The sequence below is a fragment of the Natrix helvetica genome (genome assembly GCF_964273705.1).
Source record: "Natrix helvetica genome assembly, chromosome: 1".
In the NCBI taxonomy this organism is placed as follows: Eukaryota; Metazoa; Chordata; class Lepidosauria; order Squamata; family Natricidae; genus Natrix; species Natrix helvetica.
Window position 1 is genome coordinate 182184836 of NC_138548.1, and position 21543 is coordinate 182206378.

At 39.2% G+C, this 21543-nt stretch overlaps 1 protein-coding gene across 4 annotated transcripts in view; it reads right to left on the reverse strand.

The window, feature by feature from the left end:
* Window positions 1–21543, reverse strand: part of RAPH1 (Ras association (RalGDS/AF-6) and pleckstrin homology domains 1) — an 82414-nt gene that overhangs the window by 14489 nt on the left and 46382 nt on the right. For 3 of the 4 annotated variants that reach the window (XM_081950148.1, XM_081950147.1, XM_081950150.1), the window contains exons 5-10: window positions 19542–19616; window positions 4418–4495; window positions 3376–3535; window positions 1941–2062; window positions 1325–1390; window positions 751–894 (exon numbers count right to left, since the gene is read on the reverse strand). In XM_081950148.1, the coding sequence (XP_081806274.1) occupies window positions 751–894; window positions 1325–1390; window positions 1941–2062; window positions 3376–3535; window positions 4418–4495; window positions 19542–19616 (645 nt within the window). The remainder of the gene's footprint in view (window positions 1–750; window positions 895–1324; window positions 1391–1940; window positions 2063–3375; window positions 3536–4417; window positions 4496–19541; window positions 19617–21543) is intronic. The other variant, XM_081950149.1, reaches the window with a different exon arrangement.

A 21543-nucleotide genomic window follows, 5' to 3' on the forward strand; every position in this document is an offset into this window, starting at 1 on the left:
TTAACCACTACTTCAACCTCTTGTTCCAAAATATGGATGAAGGGGGTGGCTCGTCTATTATTCCATTGAATTGCATATTACATCATTTGCAAACATTTGTGTTATTTCTGTAGTACACCATTTGCAAATGATACAAATCACAATCCTCTTCAGAGATCTGCATCATAGTATCATTACATAAACATAATATATTATTAATATAAATATCAATGCCTTGTTTGTATTACTATATTTTGTGACTATTATTTTGGGAGGAAGTCTGGGCAGAAATTTGGTTAGATGCATCTGAAGTTTCCTAAACAGTAATTACCAATCACTACCATCATTTAATGATACCCTCTGAAGATTAGGGAAATTTTTAACTGATAGGTCCAGTTTTGGAAGAAATCATCAATATTGTGTACACTACTCCAATGGAGTTTTGGGGTTCTATTTTTAAAAAATATACATATAGCTTCTATTATGATTGCTGGGGTAGTCTTGTTTCATCTAGGTTCAGCACAACATTTTGAAACATTGTCAATGGAATCCTGAAATCCATTGTTTCAAACTCAGAATCTTTTTCAGACCACTAGTCAACTTGAAAGTGAAGGCTCGGCTATGAACATTCCCAGTGCAATGTGATATTTTGATGCCTGCTTCATAAATAAATCATAAAAGTGCATTTTACAGTATGTTTTGTCTAATGAAAGTCGCAATCGTGACCATTTGAAAAGATGGAGACCAAATGAGACTCAAAAGGGATTTCACCTTTGCTTTTCCTTTTGGAACATAGTAGATTCCAGAAGCTCGCAGAAGAAAGTAACGTTTCTTCCAAGACTTTTTGCCATCATCTTTCAGCCACAGGACTCCCTCGATTTCTGGCACTGTTACTGAGCTTCCACAAAAACACTCCTAGAACATACGGGTAAAAGAATTGTTAAAAACAAACTTTACGTATTCACAAGAAAATGTTTTGCATTAGTTGTCACTTCAGTATTTCCTTTTCTGTCTCTTAAGAGTGAGGATGGGGAACTTCGGCACAAAAGGATAGCTATTCTGGTCTGTGGGGACTTGAATGACTTAAGCAGGCAAACATGTTTAGCTCCCTAACCCTGAGAGTATTTAGTATTCCAAGTTTCGGTTAGGTCCTATTTCTAAGTAACTGACACTCACCAAACATCTCATTCATGGCTCATGAATATTATAATACTAAATTTTTCACCTGGCAGATAGATTTTAATGCTGAATTCTATGGCTGAGTTCTGGACTGTTTCAAGATATTCATATAGCAGATTTCCCTTTTGTAGCCCTTAGTGAACTGGTTAAACTATAATAAACTTACCTCCAGTAGTACTTCCTTGTTCCTGTCTGCCATTTCAGAGGTTTCTCTTTTCCCAAGAAGATAATTCTGCAATAGAGAAATAGAAGCTACGGTTGATGGATGTAAAACAATAGAAATGAAATAGTTACTATATCTTAGTCTAATCTTTTCTTGATGCCAACAAAGAGTGCTATTTGTGAACAAATCTTTTCTATATGGAAACATAAATTTATGGGAATAATATGAAGTCTAAAGGCAGGTATGTTTATGCTGAGAAACAAAAACCTGGTCAGAAATTTAAACGCAAATATATTTTTAATGTTTCTCAGAATTTTATTAGGAGGCAGAATAGAAACATCAAAATAAATTTAAGAAATACTCCCTTTCAGATCACAGCTATGGTTTCAATAAATTATAAATCTTAGTGCATTAAGCATGTAAAAACAACCACCATAAAGGATGTTTAAGCCACAATGGATGTTCAAATATAGAAAAAAAAGCTCTATTTCCACCCATTGATGATCTCCCCATTAATTTTAATACACCATTATGTCTTGTGTTGTTTTATTTTAGTATTTTAATTTTTATTCTGCTCTGTGACAATAATACAAGATTGATGGAAAAGCATTATACTTACTTGGGGATTTTTAAAAAGGGCATATTTTTCTATACGTTCAACAAACATCAGCTTGTTTTGACTATCTCTTGTCCAGTTCAGGAGGTTTTCAACTAAATTTTCATGGTCTTCAAAAATCCTCTCTGCATAATTACAGAAATATAACAACAATTTAAAATTCAAAATCAAGTCATCTAATTTTATAGTCTAAAGTCCTTTCCCTAATATGTCATATGACAATACATATTAATAAAAAAGTAAAATTGAAGAATATGTATCCTTCATATTTAGCAAAGACAAATAAGTCTATTTCCCAATTACATGATTTCTATAATGCATAAATAAATATATGTACTTTTTTACTTGTGAGAACATATTCTACAAATATATTTTGCATACAAATGAATCTATATTCATTATATTTATTTCGCTGAATTAGGAGGCTACAATTTCAATCATGGATGAAGTCCACTTCTATGGTTCTGATTTTGCTTACTTTGATCTTTTATCCTGTAATCTAAAATCAATACAGATTTGTTTTTATGTACCAATGGAATGAATTATCACTTCATTATTGTGTAAAATATAAAGAAACATTTTTCAAAAGGGGAAAAAACTATTGATTTATAAGAGTACAGAAAAAGGAATCTTACAGGTATTATTCTTATTGCAAATAATGTACTTTTAATGCATTTAATTTAATTCTATGAAAGGAAATGAACTATAATTAAAAAAAAAAAACGAAACAGATTGCACCACATTTGGAATGTGTTTCTATTAAAAATGCATCCCAATATTTAAGTAGAATACTAAAAATCTTTCTGTACAAAAAGATGAAAACAAATTATATACTGAAGCTATAATGCAAAGGCTCTATCCATATAAAGGTATTTTTAACGGGCTCAAAGTAAAGAACATCAACCATTTGTAATAAATATGTTGTTGACTTTTAAATAAAAATGTGATAAAACGTGTATAGGTAAAAGCAGTATGGTATATGAAGCATGTAAATATATCTGTATCCAATTTAATATCTTTCCCAAGGAAAACCAAGCCTTGACTATTATGTATTGTATATTGAAAGCTTGTGGTTAAGTAATCAAAGTGGTAACACCAAAACATAGACGTTTTAGCAAACCCAGGACTTCCAGAATTATAAAAGGATCTTTACAAAAAGTTCCAAGCAAAGAAAAGTCTGCCACAAATCAACCCAGCTACCTAAAGAAAACTAGAGCTTATGCACACTGCTGCACACACATATACACATTGCCCTGAAATCTAATAAAGATCAAGGTCATTTCCCCCTACCCATCCCACTCCATATTGATAGACAAAATAAGCCACCTTTTAAAATGTGGCATATCACCTCAAGAATAAGAGTGAACCAGGAAACAAGATCATACATTATAAAAATTTCATAACAATTTGGTACTGTCAAGAAATCTGCATTACTAACCCATTTGTAATTCAGAGATTGTTTCTACCAAGGACCAGTCTAAGCTAAATCCACAATGTGATTTATCCATCAAGTTGTCTAACACTTGTCTTACTGTCTGTCGTTCATCTACCATCATTGTCTTCGAGCTGTCATCAGACATGTGGACTCTTATCACAAGCTGTAGCAGAAATAAAGGAAAAGGCATTAAATGTTGATGAAATTTAGAAACAAATTTACTAGTAGTCCTTATTGAATGACCACTCATTCATCAAGTGTTCAAAGTTACAATGGCACTGAATGAGGGAGACTTATGATGGGTCCTTATATTTCAGGCGGTCACAGCATTCATAGGATCATGTTTTGGAAACTCAGCGACCACTTCATAATTATCATCCCAGGGTCATGTGATCACAATGACCTTTAACTGCAAAGTCGGTGAGGAAGCTGGCAGAAGGTTGCAAATGGCGATCATGTGAGCACAATCTGCAACGATGTGAAATTCGTCTAATGAAGGCAATTGGGACTGCTGCAGCTGCTGTTGGAAATCAGTGTGGTCATGTGACATCATGCATTCCTTAATGACAGAGTCGCCAGTCCCAATTACTACTGTTAAGCAAGGAGTACCTTTAAGAATTTTCAATGATATGATTTTTACATGGGTAGTAAGTATAATTTAACATTTCTAACTCTTTGTTAGTTTGAGATGATTCTACACTTAACTAGCTCCTATCTTTGTGTATCCCTTAGATGCCCTGCAAAGATACCCTGAAGCCTATGTAGCAGATCAGGAGCCATGCAGGAGTTAAACAGGAACAGAGATAGGGTGAATGGATATAACTAGATACAACCCACATCCTGGAATCACTAAAAGGGAACTTTCTGTTGCTGTAGTCCAAGTTGAATAGGTTAACATTGCTTGATAACTAGAATTGCAATGCAAAATAAACTGTAGAACTAGAAACATAGCCCAAGAAACAAGAGTTTTAATGCCGCATATTTTCCTCAGTAGGAACTAAATGTTCGTATTGACTTTAAAATATATTAAGGCAGAACAACTTACCTTTTTTACTTGTGCTTCTTTTATCTTCTCTAAAGCAACCCTGATCTTTTCAGCCTTCAGTTTAGCAGCCTGTTCCTCCTAGGGAAAATAATTTTTGGTTTAACACTGAGCGATATATGGACTGGACTTGACACAGATATATAAATATTCCCTCTTCCCAATTATATTCTCCAACAGAATACTTCAGAAAAAGAAAGTAAAGACAAAACCAGCATTCTATGAAGTGGATTTCTACTATAAAAGTACTTTCAAAGGTACTTTTAACCTATACAAAAAGGTACCACATGGTAATCTAATGTTTAAACTTTCCATAAGGAAACTTCCCATCAGTTTAGAAAATTATATTTTAAAAGTATCTGCTATTAAAATGCACCTGTTTGAGCACAGGAATTTTACAGTATAGTAACATTTACTGTATGCTTCCTTTTCTATTCTCATGAAGACTTCTGATTTTTTCCTTAGTTCCCTGTAGTTGCCTCCTGCCTCTTCAAGTTCCATCTGTATTACTGTCCAATTAATAGTGAAAAAGGCAACAGCTGGCAAAAGAAATGTTGATCATTAACATAGTAATTTTCAATGAAACTAATGAGTAAATTGATAAGAGCAAAGATAAATGAGGCGTGAAACTGTATCTAAATAAACAATTACAAAGGAAACAAGATTCTGGAGGTGGGGTAAAATCTCATCATATCCAATACAAAAAAAGATTTCATGTAGCTTGAAAACAAAAATTAGAAAAAGAGTTCTGTAGTACAAATCTTGAATGGGCTCAAATGGGAAAAATATTCCGAACAACTCAGCAATTTGTATATAAAATAAAAATTATCTTAAATTGCAAATGAAGGTTTTTTAAAAAATATTTTGGTTAATCAGGCTTTCTACATAAATTATGTCAATGCATCTATTTTCTGGAAGAACAACTGATTGGTACTTCTACTTTCTTATAACAACATTCTTAAGATTTGTGTTGTGTTTGCGAAAAAAATGCAAAAAATGGGAAAAAGCAAGAGAATGGCACCAAAGAGAACAAGGTGGCACCGGAAGTACCAGAGCCACCCTACGACACCAGAGAAGACAACGAGGCACTGGAGGCTCCGGAGAGGTGAGCAGATCAGGGAGACAGTCGGGAACGGCAAAGGGAGATGGCTGCAGCGTCGGAGGTGTGGAAAGAGCTGCAGCCAGGGACTCCTCTCTATGACATTTGGCCGTAGCCTGGCTGCTCCCATGCTCCCGGGAACCTGGAGAATGTCCCTATAATTTTTGAGAGCTTTACCCAAATTGCAATGATCACTGAGGCGCCGGATGGGGACCAAGATGAATGTGTTGGGGAACCAGAAGTGAGGAGAGGAACTAAAATAACGACTGGGGATGGCCTAGAACTTCAGAGGCCACTGGAGGCCCGTTTCAGGGCTATGGATGGGCCTGACTGACTGCCTAGATTAAAAACAGCTGGGCTCAGACTGCCCCCCCCCACCCACTAAGGATCCCACATCTGTGATTATATCTATCCTCAACCACCTTAGACTGTCTCCCATTTTTATGACATCTCTGCCTTGCTCCACTATTTGGGAATATTTGAACATTTCCCCCCCGCCTTCTTTCCAAGTACTATCTGGATACTAAAGCCTCCAGCTTTAGTATCCCATTAAGACCTTAGCCCTCCGGCTATTGACTTTTACTACCAGCACCCTTACCCAATTGGGCTTTAATATTCTATCAATTTATTCAAGGTTAGACCTGCTCCGCCTGCGGGAGGCCCCTCTCTCGCAGGTATGGCCCTTGGCTCTTACAAGGGCCTGCCTTGATGACGGGTTTGTGAACCCCGAGAGGTGGAAGAAACGGAAGCTGAGGGGATTTTTAGTCAAATGTTTTACATTGTTTTTAGGGGGTTCCAGGGAGGGGGGGTGGGTTAACCAGGCCGGGAGGGAAGCCAGCGCCAGTCGAACAGGTGAGTCCAGGAGAAAAGTGAGCGGGGTGGGGGGGGGAGAGGGAACAAATTATTCCGGTAGAGGGTTGTTTTATTACATCGGTCGCGGGGAGGGGTGGATGCGAGGACAAGAGGAGATCACAAGGTCGGTTGGGAGACCGTGGCTGTTGGCTACGCCCGGTCGTTTGTACCAACCCCCGCAGCCTAGGTGGTCAGGAACTACAGAGCCAGGGCCTGCGGCTGATGTTTTGCAATGCAAGGTCCGTAACCAACAAGGCCCCCCTCATTAGCGAGTTGATCTCAGAGGGGGAGCTGGACCTTGCAGGGATAACGGAGACCTGGTTGGGCCACGAGGGTGGTTTACCCCTCGTGGAAATGTGCCCACCGGGTTTCCGTGCATTCCATCAGCCTCGGGCCCTGGGTAAGGGTGGTGGGGTGGCGGTAGTTATACGGGATGGTCTGGAACCGAGAGAGTTCACTGTTCCTCAGATACCCGGTTGTGAATCCCTAGGTGTGAAATGGGGCCCAGGGAGGCAGTTGGGCCTGCTGATTGTATACTTGGCTCCTCGCTATACATCAGCGGCCCTGCCCGAGCTCCTCGAGCTGATCTCAGAGACGGCGGTTGAGATCCCCAGGCTTTTGGTCATGGGGGACTTCAACCTGCCGTCGACGGGAGCAGCATCTGAGGTGGCTCGGGAGTTCATGGCTTCCATGACAGCCATGGGCCTGACCCAATTAATTCAGGGCCCCACACACGAGGGCGGTCACACACTGGACCTTATTTTTGTATCTGAACAGTGGACGAGTGATCTGGGAATAGGGGACTTAGTCATTACTCCCCTGTCATGGTCAGATCACTCATGTCTCTGGCTCGACTTCCCTTCCGCTACCCCCCCTCCGCGAGGAGGCGGAGCCAGCCTGTCCAAGCTGGTACCACCCCAAGCACCTGATGGAACCGGATAGGTTCCAGACGGAACTTGGGCCACTACCTGTAGCCCTGACCCGCGCTCGGTCGGAGGACCTAGTGGCCGCCTGGAATACGGCGGTGGCTGGGGCCTTGGACCAGGTTGCGCCTTTGCGACCTCTCCTACGGCAGCGATCCACCCGAGCTCCTTGGTATACCGAGGAGCTAAGGGTGATGAAGCGCCATAGGAGACGTCTAGAGAGCAGGTGGAGATCCTCACGCTCCGAGTCTGATCGAACACAGGTAAGAGCCTATTTACGGACCTACCTTGTGGCATTGAGAGCGGCCAAACGTAGACATTGTGCCGCTCTTATTGCGTCCGCGGATAACCGCCCTGCTGCCCTGTTTAGGGTGATCCGCTCTCTCCTGTCACAGGGGACACGGGGGGCACCCTTGCAGGGTAGAGCAGAGGAGTTTGGGGAATATCTGCAGGACAAAGTCGCTCAGATCCGGAGCGGATGGGCCCCCTCCAGTGGGCCGGACGAGCCGTCAACAGTGAGTCTTGTGAGACCATTCTGGGAGGAGTTTGACTCTGTTCCCCCGAGGATTTGGACAGGTTGCGTGGACGGCTGCGACCCACCACATGTTCAATGGACCCGTGTCCCTCCTGGCTGGTACTGGCATCCTGGGAGGTGACACGAGGCTGGCTTCTGGGCCTGGTGAACGCCTCATTGGGTGAGGGCTTCCTACCAACTGCCTTGAAAGAGGCGGTGGTGAGGCCCTTGCTCAAGAGGCCTTCACTGGACCCAATGGAGCTGGCTAATTATCGTCCAGTCTCCAACCTTCTCTTTTTAGCGAAGGTTGTTGAGAATGTGGTGGCACAGCAATTTCCACGACACCTTGACGAATCCGAATATCTAGACCCACGCCAGTCCGGCTTCCGACCCGGGCACAGCACAGAGACAGCCTTGGTCGCGCTGGTTGATGATCTCTGGAGGGCCAGAGATAGAGGTTGTTCCTCTATCCTGGTCCTATTAGACCTCTCAGTGGCTTTTGATACCATCGACCATGGTATCCTATTGCGCCGGCTGGAGGGGATGGGAGTCGGAGGCACCGTTTTACGGTGGTTCGGCTCCTACCTCTCCGACCGGTCGCAATGTGTGTTGACAGGGGGGCAGAGGTCGACCCTGAGGTCACTCACTTGTGGGGTGCCACAGGGGTCGGTCCTCTCGCCCCTCCTGTTCAACACATATGTGAAGCCGCTGGGAGAGATCATCCGTGGTTTTGGGGTTGAATACCATCTGTACGCTGATGATACTCAGCTGTACGTTTCAACCCCAAATCACCCCAGCGAGGCTGTCGAAGTGATGTCCCGGTGTTTGGAAGCCGTCGGGGTCTGGATGGGGGACAACAGACTCAAACTCAACCCCTCCAAGACTGAGTGGCTGTGGCTACCGGCACCTCGGTTCAGTCAGCTGACTCCAACGCTGGCCATAGGGGGCGAACAACTGCCCCCTGTGGAACGGGCGCGCAATTTGGGCGTCCTCCTAGATGCCCGGCTGTCAATGGATGACCATGTGGCAGCCGTGGCTAGGGGGGCGTTCCACCAGGTCCGCCTGGTGCGCCAATTGCGCCCCCTTCTGGACCGGGATGCCCTACGCACGGTCACTCATGCACTGGTGACGTCTCGCCTGGACTACTGTAATGCTCTCTACATGGGGCTTCCCTTGGGACGCGCACGAAGACTGCAGCTAGTCCAGAACGCAGCCGCGCGGGCAGTCATGGGGAGTACTAGGTACTCCCACGTAACACCGCTCCTGCGCGAGCTGCACTGGCTACCTGTGGTCTTTCGGGTGCGTTTCAAGGTTTTGACCACCATCTTCAAAGCGCTCCATGGCATAGGGTCTAGTTACCTGCGGGATCGCATCCTCCCACATACATCCCTGCGGCCAATTCGCTCTCACAGGGAGGGGCTTCTCCTGGTGCCGTCCACTAGGCAATGCCAACGGGCGACACCAAGGAGTAGGGCCTTCTCTGTGATGGGCCCAACCCTCTGGAATGACCTCCCCCCCGACATTAGAACCACCACTGACTTCCGCTCCTTCCGGCAGAAACTGAAGACACACCTGTTCCGACTGGCTGGTCTGGCATAATTCTTAACGTCTACCTCCTGGCATATATATTTCCTACTGGTTTTTTAGGGGACTTAATTTTATAGGACACTGGGGTTTTAAATTTTGTATATTTTAAATTATTTATTTAGCAATTACAGTTCTGTCTATTTTATCCTCCTCTTATTTATTTATATTTATGTATTTATCCATTTAATAATTTTTAATTGTTATTATGTATGATGTTTTTGATATGGACTGTACACCGCCCCGAGTCCCTTTGGGAGAGGGGGCGGTCTAGAAGTGCTAATTAAATTAAAAAATTAATTAATGTTATTTTTCTGGTCATGAAAATTAAGACTGTACAGCCTTGTACATTACTTAATTGTATCTAAATACAATATAGTATAGTACATTTCATAATTGGTATGTTAGTATTTACCACAGACATACCTTTATATTCTTTCTCATCTTGTTTTTTTTAAAGCAAAATCACGTACCCAAAATTATTTAATTTATGAATCAATCAATCATACTTTTACTATAGATGCATCAAACATGATTGTATGGCCAATTTCTAAAAAAGACAAGCATTTTGATTTAGTAAAAAGGTGCTAAAATAAATGTACCATATTTTTCGGAGTATAAGACGCACCTTTTTTCCTCAAAAGAGACTGAAAATCTGGGTGTGTCTTATACACCGAATGCAGCATTTTTGCCTCCTGAAGCCCCGCCCCTTCACCAAAATGGCCGTGCATACCCTTATGAAGGATTTCAGAGAGCTCCTGGGGGCTGGGAGGGCAGAAATGAGCAAAAAAGGGCCCTTTCCCCCCCCCCCCCAGCCCCCAGCAGCACTCTATAAGCGTCCATAAGGCTATGCATGCAATTTTTTTGACAAAAAATGGGCCCGTTTTTGTGAATAATTGGCTGTTTTTTGCTCATTTTTGCCCCCCCCAGAGCACTCTGCAAGCCCCCCCCCGGCTATTCATGCCTTTTTGTGGGGGGAAAATGGGCCCGTTTTTGCAAAAAACAGGCCGGTTTTGGGAGGTTTGCAGAGTGCAAAAGCTTTTTTTCCCCTTTTGGAAAGCTCTTTAACTGATTGATGACAATTACATTGATCAAGTTCTGTGCCAGCAGAGACACCTACCTATCTTCTGTTTTTCTATCTCTCTCTATTTCTCTCTATCCCTCTACCTACCTACCTACACACTCACTCACTCACTCTCTCTCTACCTACCTACTGTATTTCTCTATCTCTATTTCTCTCTCTCTCTCTCCCCCTTTATCTACCTACCTACCTACCCTCTCTCTCTCCCTCCCTCCCTCCCTACCTACTATATTTCTCTCTCTCTCTATCCCTCTACCTACCAACCTACCTACTCTCTCTCTCCCTCCCTACCTACTGTATTTCTCTATCTCTTTCTATTTCTCTCTCTCTCTCTCCTTCTCCCTACCTACCCCTTCTCTCCCCCTACCTACCTACTGTATTTCTCTCTTTATTTCTCTCTCTTGCTATCCCTTTATCTACCTACCTACCTAACTACTCTCTCTCTCTCTCTTCCTGCCTACCTACTGTATTTTTCTCTCTTTCTCTCCCTCTCTCTCCCTCTATCTACCTACCTACTTTTTTTAAAAAAAAAAGCCTCTTCAAAACCTTGGTGAATCTTATACTCCTGTGCGTCTTATACTCCAAAAATATGGTAGTTTTTATTTATTAAATTCCCATCCTAGTGATTTCACAACTGTCCAGAAATTTTAACACCTTATTTTAAATCACAACCACAAATATTCTAAAATCTCCTAATATAATTTAAAATGATAGCATCTACTGGTTACATCCTTTCCACTTTAGATATATTTTTCAAATCAAAAGTTTATCATTTTATAATATATCCAATCTTTGTGTTTCATATTCTCATGTTTACAATGACTACATGACTGAATATACAATCTTCAATGTCCTCATCTGTTTACACATTTTGACCAGGATAAAGTTAATCAGAGTAGAAATTACAGATAAATATTTGGATAAAGCATGTAAAGAATACACAGAGCAGTAGTTAAATAATTTTGGCATTTTGGCAGGTAGAACAATATCCCCAATTATTTATATGTGCCTATATTAAGTCACAGAGTCACATCCTTTTATCAATTTGTCCTTCTTACTGAAACAAATAATAAATCAGGAAATGCACAAATATTAAGCAACAGCAGGAAAAATATAATGAACTATGAAAATAATTTCAAATCTATACTATGGATCTTCATCGTGGATAATATTGTATGGTTGTTTAAGATAAGAAAGAAATTCAGAAAATAGTAGAGATTCGTAAATTTAAAAATTGTAAAGAAAAACACAAAACTGTCAGTGTCAATGTCTCAACATGGAACTGAATATTATTAGATAACTTCCCTAAAGCCTCTGTGTGACAATGAAAGAAGTGCAGAGAAAGTTTTAGTTGGAAAGAAAGGAATAGTCCATCTTTGTTAATTTTACCCCCAATTCTTTAATAGACAGGATTAAATCCAATCCTTAATTGTTGCAGAGGAATAGTTTGATTTAGTGGTTAAGGCACAAGGCTACAAAGTGGGAGAGTTTGAATTCAAGTCCCACTTTAGCCTTGAAAGCCAGCTGGGTACTTTGGGCCAGTCTCTCGCTCTCAGCTCAATCAACCTCACAAGGTAGTTGTGGGAAAACTAGGAAGAGGAAAGTATCTTGGATATGTTTGCCACCTTGAGTTATTTGTAAAAAGAATAAAGGTAGGATACAAATAAGTAAAATAAAAATAAATTGGATGTGAAATAATACTAGCCATCATTTCTTCATCAGTATCTACTATAATTCATTTTAACACCATTCAAGTAATACATGTTCATTGATGACATTTCAAAGTCCTAGCAATGAATCATTGGAATCCATTTAAATATATTTATATTCAGACTTTAGTGAAGTAACAATATTTTGATAAAAATAGCTTCTTCTGGTGAACACTCTCCACTCCTCCTTTCACTTTGGAATGATTTCTTCAAAATGTAAAAATAATTTAGAATGAAAAATGAGGAACAATTGTGGCGTTTTTGTGGTGACTGAATTGCAAATAAAAAAGAAGCTATGTTTGCATAGTGAATTTACCACCTTCCCAATATTTTATGTTTCTTCTGCTAATTTTAGACTTTTTTTATTTTTTACACATTAAAGAACCAAACATTCAACTGAAAAAACCTGTTCTATTTTATCTTAAAATAATATTGATTAATAAAGTAGCTAGCCAGCACGAGACTATTAGCCCAATTTAAAAACTATTCTTCAAACATTCATAATAATTTAATTTGAGGTCAATCAGTTCATAATGACATAATAAGTCCATGCCTTTTCTTGATTCTACAATCATTACTATATTTTTGATGGAAATTAGTCTAAAAAAACCTGGCTACATAATTGCTTTAAATTCTATGTGCTTCTAAAAATGCAATAATCCCTTCTCGCCATTAAAGAATTTGTTTTTCAGACTGTCTTTATTCTATAATTAAAAGCTCTATAATCCAAAGCAACTCAAGGCAACATACAAAAAAGAATATAAAAAAACCCTGTCAATAAAACAAGCTTTTTACATTTCCCCTTTTTAATTGACAATAGCCCCATAAGCCACTTTTTAACACATATACATATTTTGCAAGCTATAAAGTATGAGAAGGAAAAAAAATCACAGGCAGTCTGTTTACTGAATGAACTGAATTTGTCCTTCAGAATGAGACAAGGTTAATTGCACAATAAGATGACATGTGCACACACTTATTCCCCACCCCATCCCAACGTAATTTGATAAAGTGGGACCAACATAGTTGCAAGAAATGAAAATAAAAAATGCAAATGAAATATTGCTCTTCCTATTCAAGCACTGCTTAAATCTGAGCACCATAATGGTAAGCAATATAAGCACATCTTTTATTGTTCTGGATCTTTTACTGGATTGTTCAAGGAAAATTAAAATGAAAGGTAGGAGTGAGTAAAGCATCTCTAAAAAGTTTTTTCCTATTCCACCCTATAAGAGAGAAAGCGGTGGGGGTTAGATTATCAGCAATCTAGCAGATAAAAATGAGACCATCTCCAAAAATTATGCTACTTGTTCAAATAAGTCATTCTGAATAAACTGGTCCCGGTTCTTTAATAATTTGGTATGACATATGGCTTCTTCTTATGTATAGTCTTTATAGCACTTAAAGGGGTATGAAAAATGCATACTTTTCAGTAATAAAAATATATCTTTAAGAATAATTCAGAAACTCAAAATAATTCTTCATTCTAAACTATGATCCTTATTCTTTTGATTCTTTGAAAGCATTACTTAAATAGCAGTTCACTTATTTATTATTTAACCAACTAAATGCATTTCAAATTTCAGTAAAAATATTATAAAGTTAAAAAGCTTTATATTTCATAAAGAGTTATGGTTATTAATTATGAAATTCATCTCTTTGGAAACAGGTTTGCAAGAATACTGGAATGAAAACTATTTTGAATTTTAAAAGTTGTTTTTAAAAATGTATTTAAAAGTGCATATAAATAAATATTTGGTATATATTGAAAACTAAATAATTAAAAACAATGCAGATTATTAGCATACTAGTTTGTTCTTTTGTATGCGTTTTTCATTACCAATATCTTTATTATAAACACTGGACAGTATTAAACGATGCAATTATATTAATTGGTTTTATAGTTCATTTTCACGATTTTCTCATTTCAAATTCAAGCTTATTTCAAAATTGGAAGTTTCGTATTTATCGTGTGCTGTGGCATAAGCCTAATGAACTCTTTTGAATCCTAGCAATTATTTTCACAAGATTTTTTGAGTTACTAAATTTCAAAAATACCAACAGTTATTTTTCAAACACTAGCTGTTGGGTATTATATGCTGCTCTTTAGATTTTGTTGATTTTCCCATTTGATTTTTAGTATTCATTAAATGTGCAAGAATTTATAAGCAAAATTTTAAAAACACAGTTTTAACAAATTATCTAACAATTACCGAAAACAAAATTAAAACCATAATCTTTATTTCTATGGCATGCATCTAAATATGCATCTAAATACACAGCCAAGAGAGGCGTGGTTACAAAGTTTAAAAGGACTCAATCTCTATGCTTTGCATTCTCTGCTCAGCACACTGGAGAAGATGCTATTTAAATTGCACAAATGATGAATTATATTTAAACCAGAGATTGTGAAATAGCAGAAATTGACTTTTGTTCAGGAATATTAGTTTTACTTGCTACAAAGCATTAATGATGAGATAAATAATATTTTAGTAAATGTTATATCTATATGGTAAAACATCACAGAATCATCCAAATAAAAAGAATTTATTGTGAATTTCAAGGTTACCTATTAAACGCCAACACAATTTAATGAACTTGTTGAAAATCAAATTCATTTTAAACATACTATGTTAGCCTATATTAGCCTATTAAAATTGTGACTACATAAATCTTAAAACTGCCTTAATACTTTCTTTATGAAGTGCAAATCTGATCAATTACGCCCTTAAAAATGCTGTCACTCACTTTATAATGATGACACCGTCTATAAGGAATCTGGAACTTTTCATATGACTGGAAAGCACAGCTTCCCCATTATGTTTGAAGTAGGCCTTTGGGCAGTTTCAGTGAGATATTTGCCATGGGTGGAGAGAATAGTGCACAGAGGGCATATACAGTACTTTTACTCATGTTTGTTCAATTTGGGAACATAGCTGGCAATTTGGGAATGCTACAGATGGCACTAGCAGCTGTCTTCATATTCACGCACACCCAAAGAGATTCCTCCTAAGATTCTTGAATATTCAAAAGGGAAAAATAAGCAGGGGTGGGACATCTATGGGCCACATTCTCTTCCCACCTAATGCAAACGCCTATGGGGCTTTTATGGTAGCAACACACACCCCTTATTTATTGGCTTCATTATTTCAATTTATTTTAAATGAATTCTTGCCAATCAGCAATTTTCAAACAATGCCAGTCTTCTCTTTAGAATAGAAAGCTATTTTTACAAGTTAAACTAATACTTCAATTTTCTGAGGGAGGGAGCAATTAACTTAATCTGTTGTGACAAATGCCATGCAGAACCTTTTTTCAACAGTAACATTTATTGCAGCATAAGCTTTTATGGATTATAAATTCATATTTACAGGAATATGTAAATATTCCTTAAGTTAAAAGTAAGTTAAAGCTATGATACTCCCTTTCACGATCACGGGGAACACCTGCTTATGGCAATAGATACAATGATACAGCCATGATAGGTAAACCTTGTCATAGACTGAGCAGCTCATTTTGTTCTGGTATCTACTCTGACACCTGAAGACTTATTAATTATGGCAATAATTCACAAATCTCATCATTATCCACTTCAATGTAGCCATCATTACCACTAATATCGTGCTTTCCCGAAAACAAGACATGCCCTGAAAACAAGGCCATGCCAGATTTTCTGGGCGGGCAAAAATATAAGTCCTCCCCCCCGAAAATAAGCCCTAGTGAAGGGTTGAGTTTAAGCAGAACAAGGGACAGCCCTTCCCTTCCCCGGTCACCTCAGGGCTTCTTGGCCCCTTAATCGGCTCAGCTGAGCCGTTCCATTCCCAAAACAGCTGATTCGCGGGTGCCACTCAGGCCTCTGCTTCCAGCAAGCACTGTTTGCCTTTGCAGCCAATTGCGGCTGCAAAAGAAGCTGGAGGCCAAGCAACACAACCCTCCTTGCCTCATGCCCTCCTTACCTAATGGTGAGAGTCACAGCAGGCAATTCCCTCCACGGAACAGGAAAAGAAGGCATGGAAAATGGGGAGGGGGGATTTTGTCTCTTATCCTGTTCTCAGCCTGTGCTGACCTTCAGAGCAGGGTGAGAGGCAGGAATATCCCCCTCCCCATTTTCAAGCCATTTGCAAAAACGCCCCATTTCAGGATTGCAGCATTGAAGGCTCGGAATGGGGCCTTTTTGCAAATGGCTTGAAAATGGGGAGGGGAAATTTTCCTTCCTCTTACCCTGTTCTGAACCTCAGTACAGACTCAGAACAGGATAAGAGGCAAAGTCCCCCCCCCCTTTCCAGGCAATTGTTCTTTCCTTGGGATCTGAGCGCAGACGGACATCCTCCAAATGCTCTATTCGAAGTCTTCTCTGCATCTGTGCAGAGCTCCTAAGGAAAGGATGGTGTGTGGGTGTGTGAGAAAGTGAGATCCCTAACCTCCCCCACCCAAGGCAGCCACATCCCTCCAGGAACCTGCTTTCCTGCTCCATTCTCCATTGCCACGTGCAGGGCAAGAAAAGTAGTTTGTGGGAATACTTCCATCTTCATGAGATCTTTTTTTTTTTTTTTTTTTTGCGAGAACGTGGAAGGTATTTTCTGGTTTTTTTTTTTTACCACAGGCACACAGTCTACTTTTCTTGTCCTGAATGTGGAGCGGAGAATGGAACTGGAAAGCTAGTGAAGGAATGTGGCTGCCGTGCAGGGGGAGGGGGTGTATGAGGGACCTGTGTGTATGTGTGTGTGTGTGTGTTCTGCCAGGAAGAGCCCTCACGAGGCCAGAGCAGCACAGTCAGCTGTTTGGCGGCCAGGCAAAGGCCAGGGTACAAGGAGAATTTGGGTCATTGCGGCCGCAGGCAAGCAGGTGGTTGGACGGAGTGGGTGGGGCCGGTGGGCTTTCTGCCTCCTGCACCTGAAAAATAATAAGACCTCCCCAAAAATAAGGCCAAGCCCTTATTTGGAGGGTCAAAAGAAACACAGTACCTCAACAAACTCTAGGGAGGACAGCTGATATGGAGCATATAGGAAGCAGGTACAAATTTAGCATCAGAATTTTAATTTCCCCCAAATAACTTCTGAATACTCCAGCTTTCATGGGTATTTTGTAACTGACCTCAAGATGACCAAGATTTAATGAGAAAATAACTATCTACTTTATGATGAAACTTTATGATGAAATAACAATCTATTTTATGATGAAGTTTCCATGGATTAAACAGAGACAAAGATAATTAAACTTAATGAATTCTATATCTCAATGGTGCAAAAACATCTGTCACACCAATATGTATATAGTGTATTGAAAAGCACAGTAACACTGAACATACTTGGCAATATTTCATTTCCCTGTAACCTTTTACTTTTTAATCTTCTCCCCACGTATGAGCAGACTAATTCAGAAAAAATTATGCTCTAATAAAAGGAATTAGATGTTGAGATGTACAAAACTTTCAATTTCTCATATATCAATGACTGATCTCTATGTCTGTCTTTGTTGTCTAGAATCAAGAATATGCCAAATGATACATCTTGAAGATTACCGTATTTTTCGGAGTATAAGACCTTTTTTCCTCAAAAAAGAGGCTGAAAATCTGGGTGCGTCTTATACATCGAAAACAGCATATTTTGCCTCCTGAAGCCCCGCTCCCTTCATCAGAATGGCCATGCATACCCTCATGGAGGCTTTCAGAGAGCTCCTGGGGGCTGGGAAGGGCAGAAATGAGCAAAAAATGGCCCGTTTTTTGCCCCCCCCCCCCCAGCAGCACTTTATAAGCCTCCATAATGCTATGCATGCAAGTTTTTGGCAAAAAATGGGCCATTTTTTGCATGTTTTTGCCCCCCTTCAGGAGCACTCTGCAAGCCCCACAAGGCTATTCATGCCTTTTAAAAAAACGGGCCCGTTTTTGCAAAAAATGGGCCGTTTTGGGGAGGGTGGCTGAGTGCAAAAACTTTTTTTTTTCCTTTTGGAAAGCTCTTTAGTTAGAGTGATTGATGAGAATTAGATTGATCAAGTGCTGTGCCAGCAGAAACAAAGTCTTAGGTGCTGCAGATTGTCAGCGATTTCCTTCTGCAGCACATGGATAAATACACCTGGAAACATCTACCTACCTACCTACTCTCTCTCTCTCTCCCTACCTACCTACTATATTTCTCTCTCTCTCTCTCTCTACCTACATACCTACCTACTCACTCTCTCTCTCTCTCTCTCTCTCTCTCGATACTGTATTTCTCCCTCTCTCTCTCTATTTCTCTCTATCTATCCCTCTACCTACCAACCTACTCTCTCTCTCTCCCTATCTACTTACTGTATTTCTTTCTATTTCTCTCTCTATATCCCTTTATCTACCTACCTACTCTCTCTCTCCCTAGCTACTGTATTTCTCCCTTTCTCTATTTCTCCCTCTCTATCCCTCTACCTACCAACCTACTCTCCCTACCTACCTACTGTATTTCTCTCTCTATTTCTCTCTCTCCCTTTATCTACCTACCTACTCTCTCTCTCTATCTACTGTATTTCTCTCTTTCTTTCTCTCTCTCTCTCTAGCCCTCTACCTACCAACCTACCTACTCTTTCTCTCACTCCCTACCTCCTGTATTTCTCTCTCTCTCTATCCCTTATCTACCTACCTACCTACCTACCTACCTACCTACCTACCTGTATTTCTCTCTCTTTTTCTCTCTATACCTTTATCTACCTACCTAACTACTCTCTCTCTCTCCCTTCCTACCTACTGTATTTCTCTCTCTTTCTCTCCCTCTCTATCCCTCTATTTACCTATCAACTTTTAAAAAGAAATTTGCCTCTTCAAAACCTTGGTGCGTCTTATACTCCGAAAAATATGGTAAATCCCTTCCATATAAATTACTTGTCTGCTTGTTCTTCTTGCTGGCCTTTAGTCATAATAATATTTTGATTTCATCTGATCTATGGTTGGCTTCATTTATCTACTGAAAATCAATGATTTTATTATTTGCGGTCACAATCTATTTCTTTGTTAACTGACAGCAGTTTATGGATTATGATTTTAAACAATGATAACTTCACAAAGATTTAAAATGAGAGAATTGTTTGGAACATTAACATTTATTTACAAACATATTTTCTTAAATGATTTCAGGACCATTTTGAGATTCATTAAAGCTATGTGATTTCTGTATCTGCTTTATGAAACCTGGCAACAATAAATGCATTTAGATTCTAGGCAATATAACATTTTTATTTAACAAGGGAAATAAACCATGCAAATATATTTCCTTGGTCATCTTTTTCAAAAACAAAAGCTACTAGAAATAAAGTCCAAATTTACATATACACACTACACAAATTCCACTTCTATCTAGGGTTAAATGGTCACATGCACGTGGGAAGTAAGTAGCATATCACCTTGGTCAGCAAATGAGAAGGCTTTCCTGCAATGTTTCTCAGAAGGAGGGAGGTTTCCCTGTCCAAATAGGAGTGCTTGTGCAGAAAAGAAAAGAAAACAAATTAAGTCACAAGAAAGCCAGTGCAGTCATTTTATAGTGTATGATCAGCAATAGATAAGAGTAACTTCTCTTCTTCATCTGAAGCACAAATAGGTATATTTCAAGCGAAGTATTAAGCAAGCTGCCAGAATGGTGCCGTAGTTTTAAAAACTACAATTTTATAGAAATATTCTAGGACCTATGACCATGCCAACATGCAATTTTAGCCAGAATTTCACCCACATAATATAATGAAAAAATGGTATTTCAACCATTTAAAAACAATATAATCCAATAACTATAGCCCTGTTCAGGAACTTGTTATCCAGAATGCTCAGCTATTCCCACTGCCATTGCAACTATTTTCTATTTCTTCTATACTAGGGGAACTCAGTATATTCCATCTGTTATCATTTTTGTGGATAAACCTCTTCTTACAGGATGGAATGTAAAGTCTTCTATTAGCAACTATTCAGACAAACCCTCTAAACCAGGGGTGTCCAAACGTTTTGCAAGGGGGGCCAGATTTGGTGAGGTGAAAATGTGTGGGGCTGACCATTCAGCCTGACATTCTTTGAACCATTAACATTAAATGCAAATGAACTATTTTATGAAAGACTTAACAAATAACTCCAGTGGGGAGAAGAGGCTGCGGGCCGCTCAGAATTTGAAAACGGGTTGCAATTGGCCTCCGGGCTGGACTTTGGACATGCCTGCTCTAAACAAAGGCTTCTAGTGGTGTTTTGCTTTCTCAATGCAGCACTGGAGGTAGGCCAAAGAAAGGCTGAAAAAGAGGATATTTAACTTTTGGTTAAAACTGATTTTTTCTTCACAAAGCTAGCTGACTGTTTCTATGTATCCCAAAAACTAAAATCACTTTCTTCTTAAGATGTTGGTGAAAATGGGCAATGGTCAAATGAGAGAGATGCCAAAGCAGACACAAGAGTGAGGTAGAATTTTTGAAAGCATGGTAGTAAGAATCTGGTTGACTAATCTCCAGGTAGCACCATTATCTTAAGAAGCTTATTCTTCCATGTCACTGCACCCTGGGATTTTTTAACGAAGTATCTTCAGCAATTCTTAAGGGAAGATAAACACTCTGTTCAGAAAAAGAACTGCAAAAGAAAACACCTTGTGAATAATTATCTAATAGCTTTTCTATAGGGATAATTCTGTCATCACTATAGCATTTTTAACACAAAAATTTCCAGATGTTCTTGTTGACTTTTAGATAAATTTTCTACTTGGAGACAAACATTCCAAAATAACATGGTCAGTCTCATAGTTCTGTTTGGCAGTATAGTGAGCATAGGAACATTGAAAGGAGGAGCAGAAAGTGCAGAAAGACAGAAAAGAGTGGTCTTCCTTTTGTATTATTGCATATGACTGTATTTTATGATACTTACTCTTTAAAATATTTGCTTTCATTATTCTTGTTACTACCATTTTAAACCAACATTTTGCTTTTTTTCTTAGGTAATGTATTAGGCAATGAACTAACAAAAACCACTGTGTTAAATAACCAAATTTAGTTGCAAAATTAGGTAAACCAAAACAATTGAGGGAAAACAAATATTTTAAGAGGAAGTGATAAAAACTCCAATAAAAAGCAAAGTAACAAAGTTCTATAACCATTATCATGTTCTTCTGGAAATGTTGTTTAAAAGCATACTTAGGTAATTGATTACTTTTGCCTGGGCTTACCTTAAGATTTTAATTTTGTAAAAAAAAAATCCTTCATCTTTTAATGTTTTGGATGATATTTAGTGGTTAAGACACCAGGCTAAATAAATGTATGTATGTATGTATGTATGTATGTATGTATGTATGGTATGTATGTATGTATGTATGAATGTATGTATGTATGTATGTATGTATGTATAAATAAATAAATAAACAAATAAATAAATAAATTGCCCTGT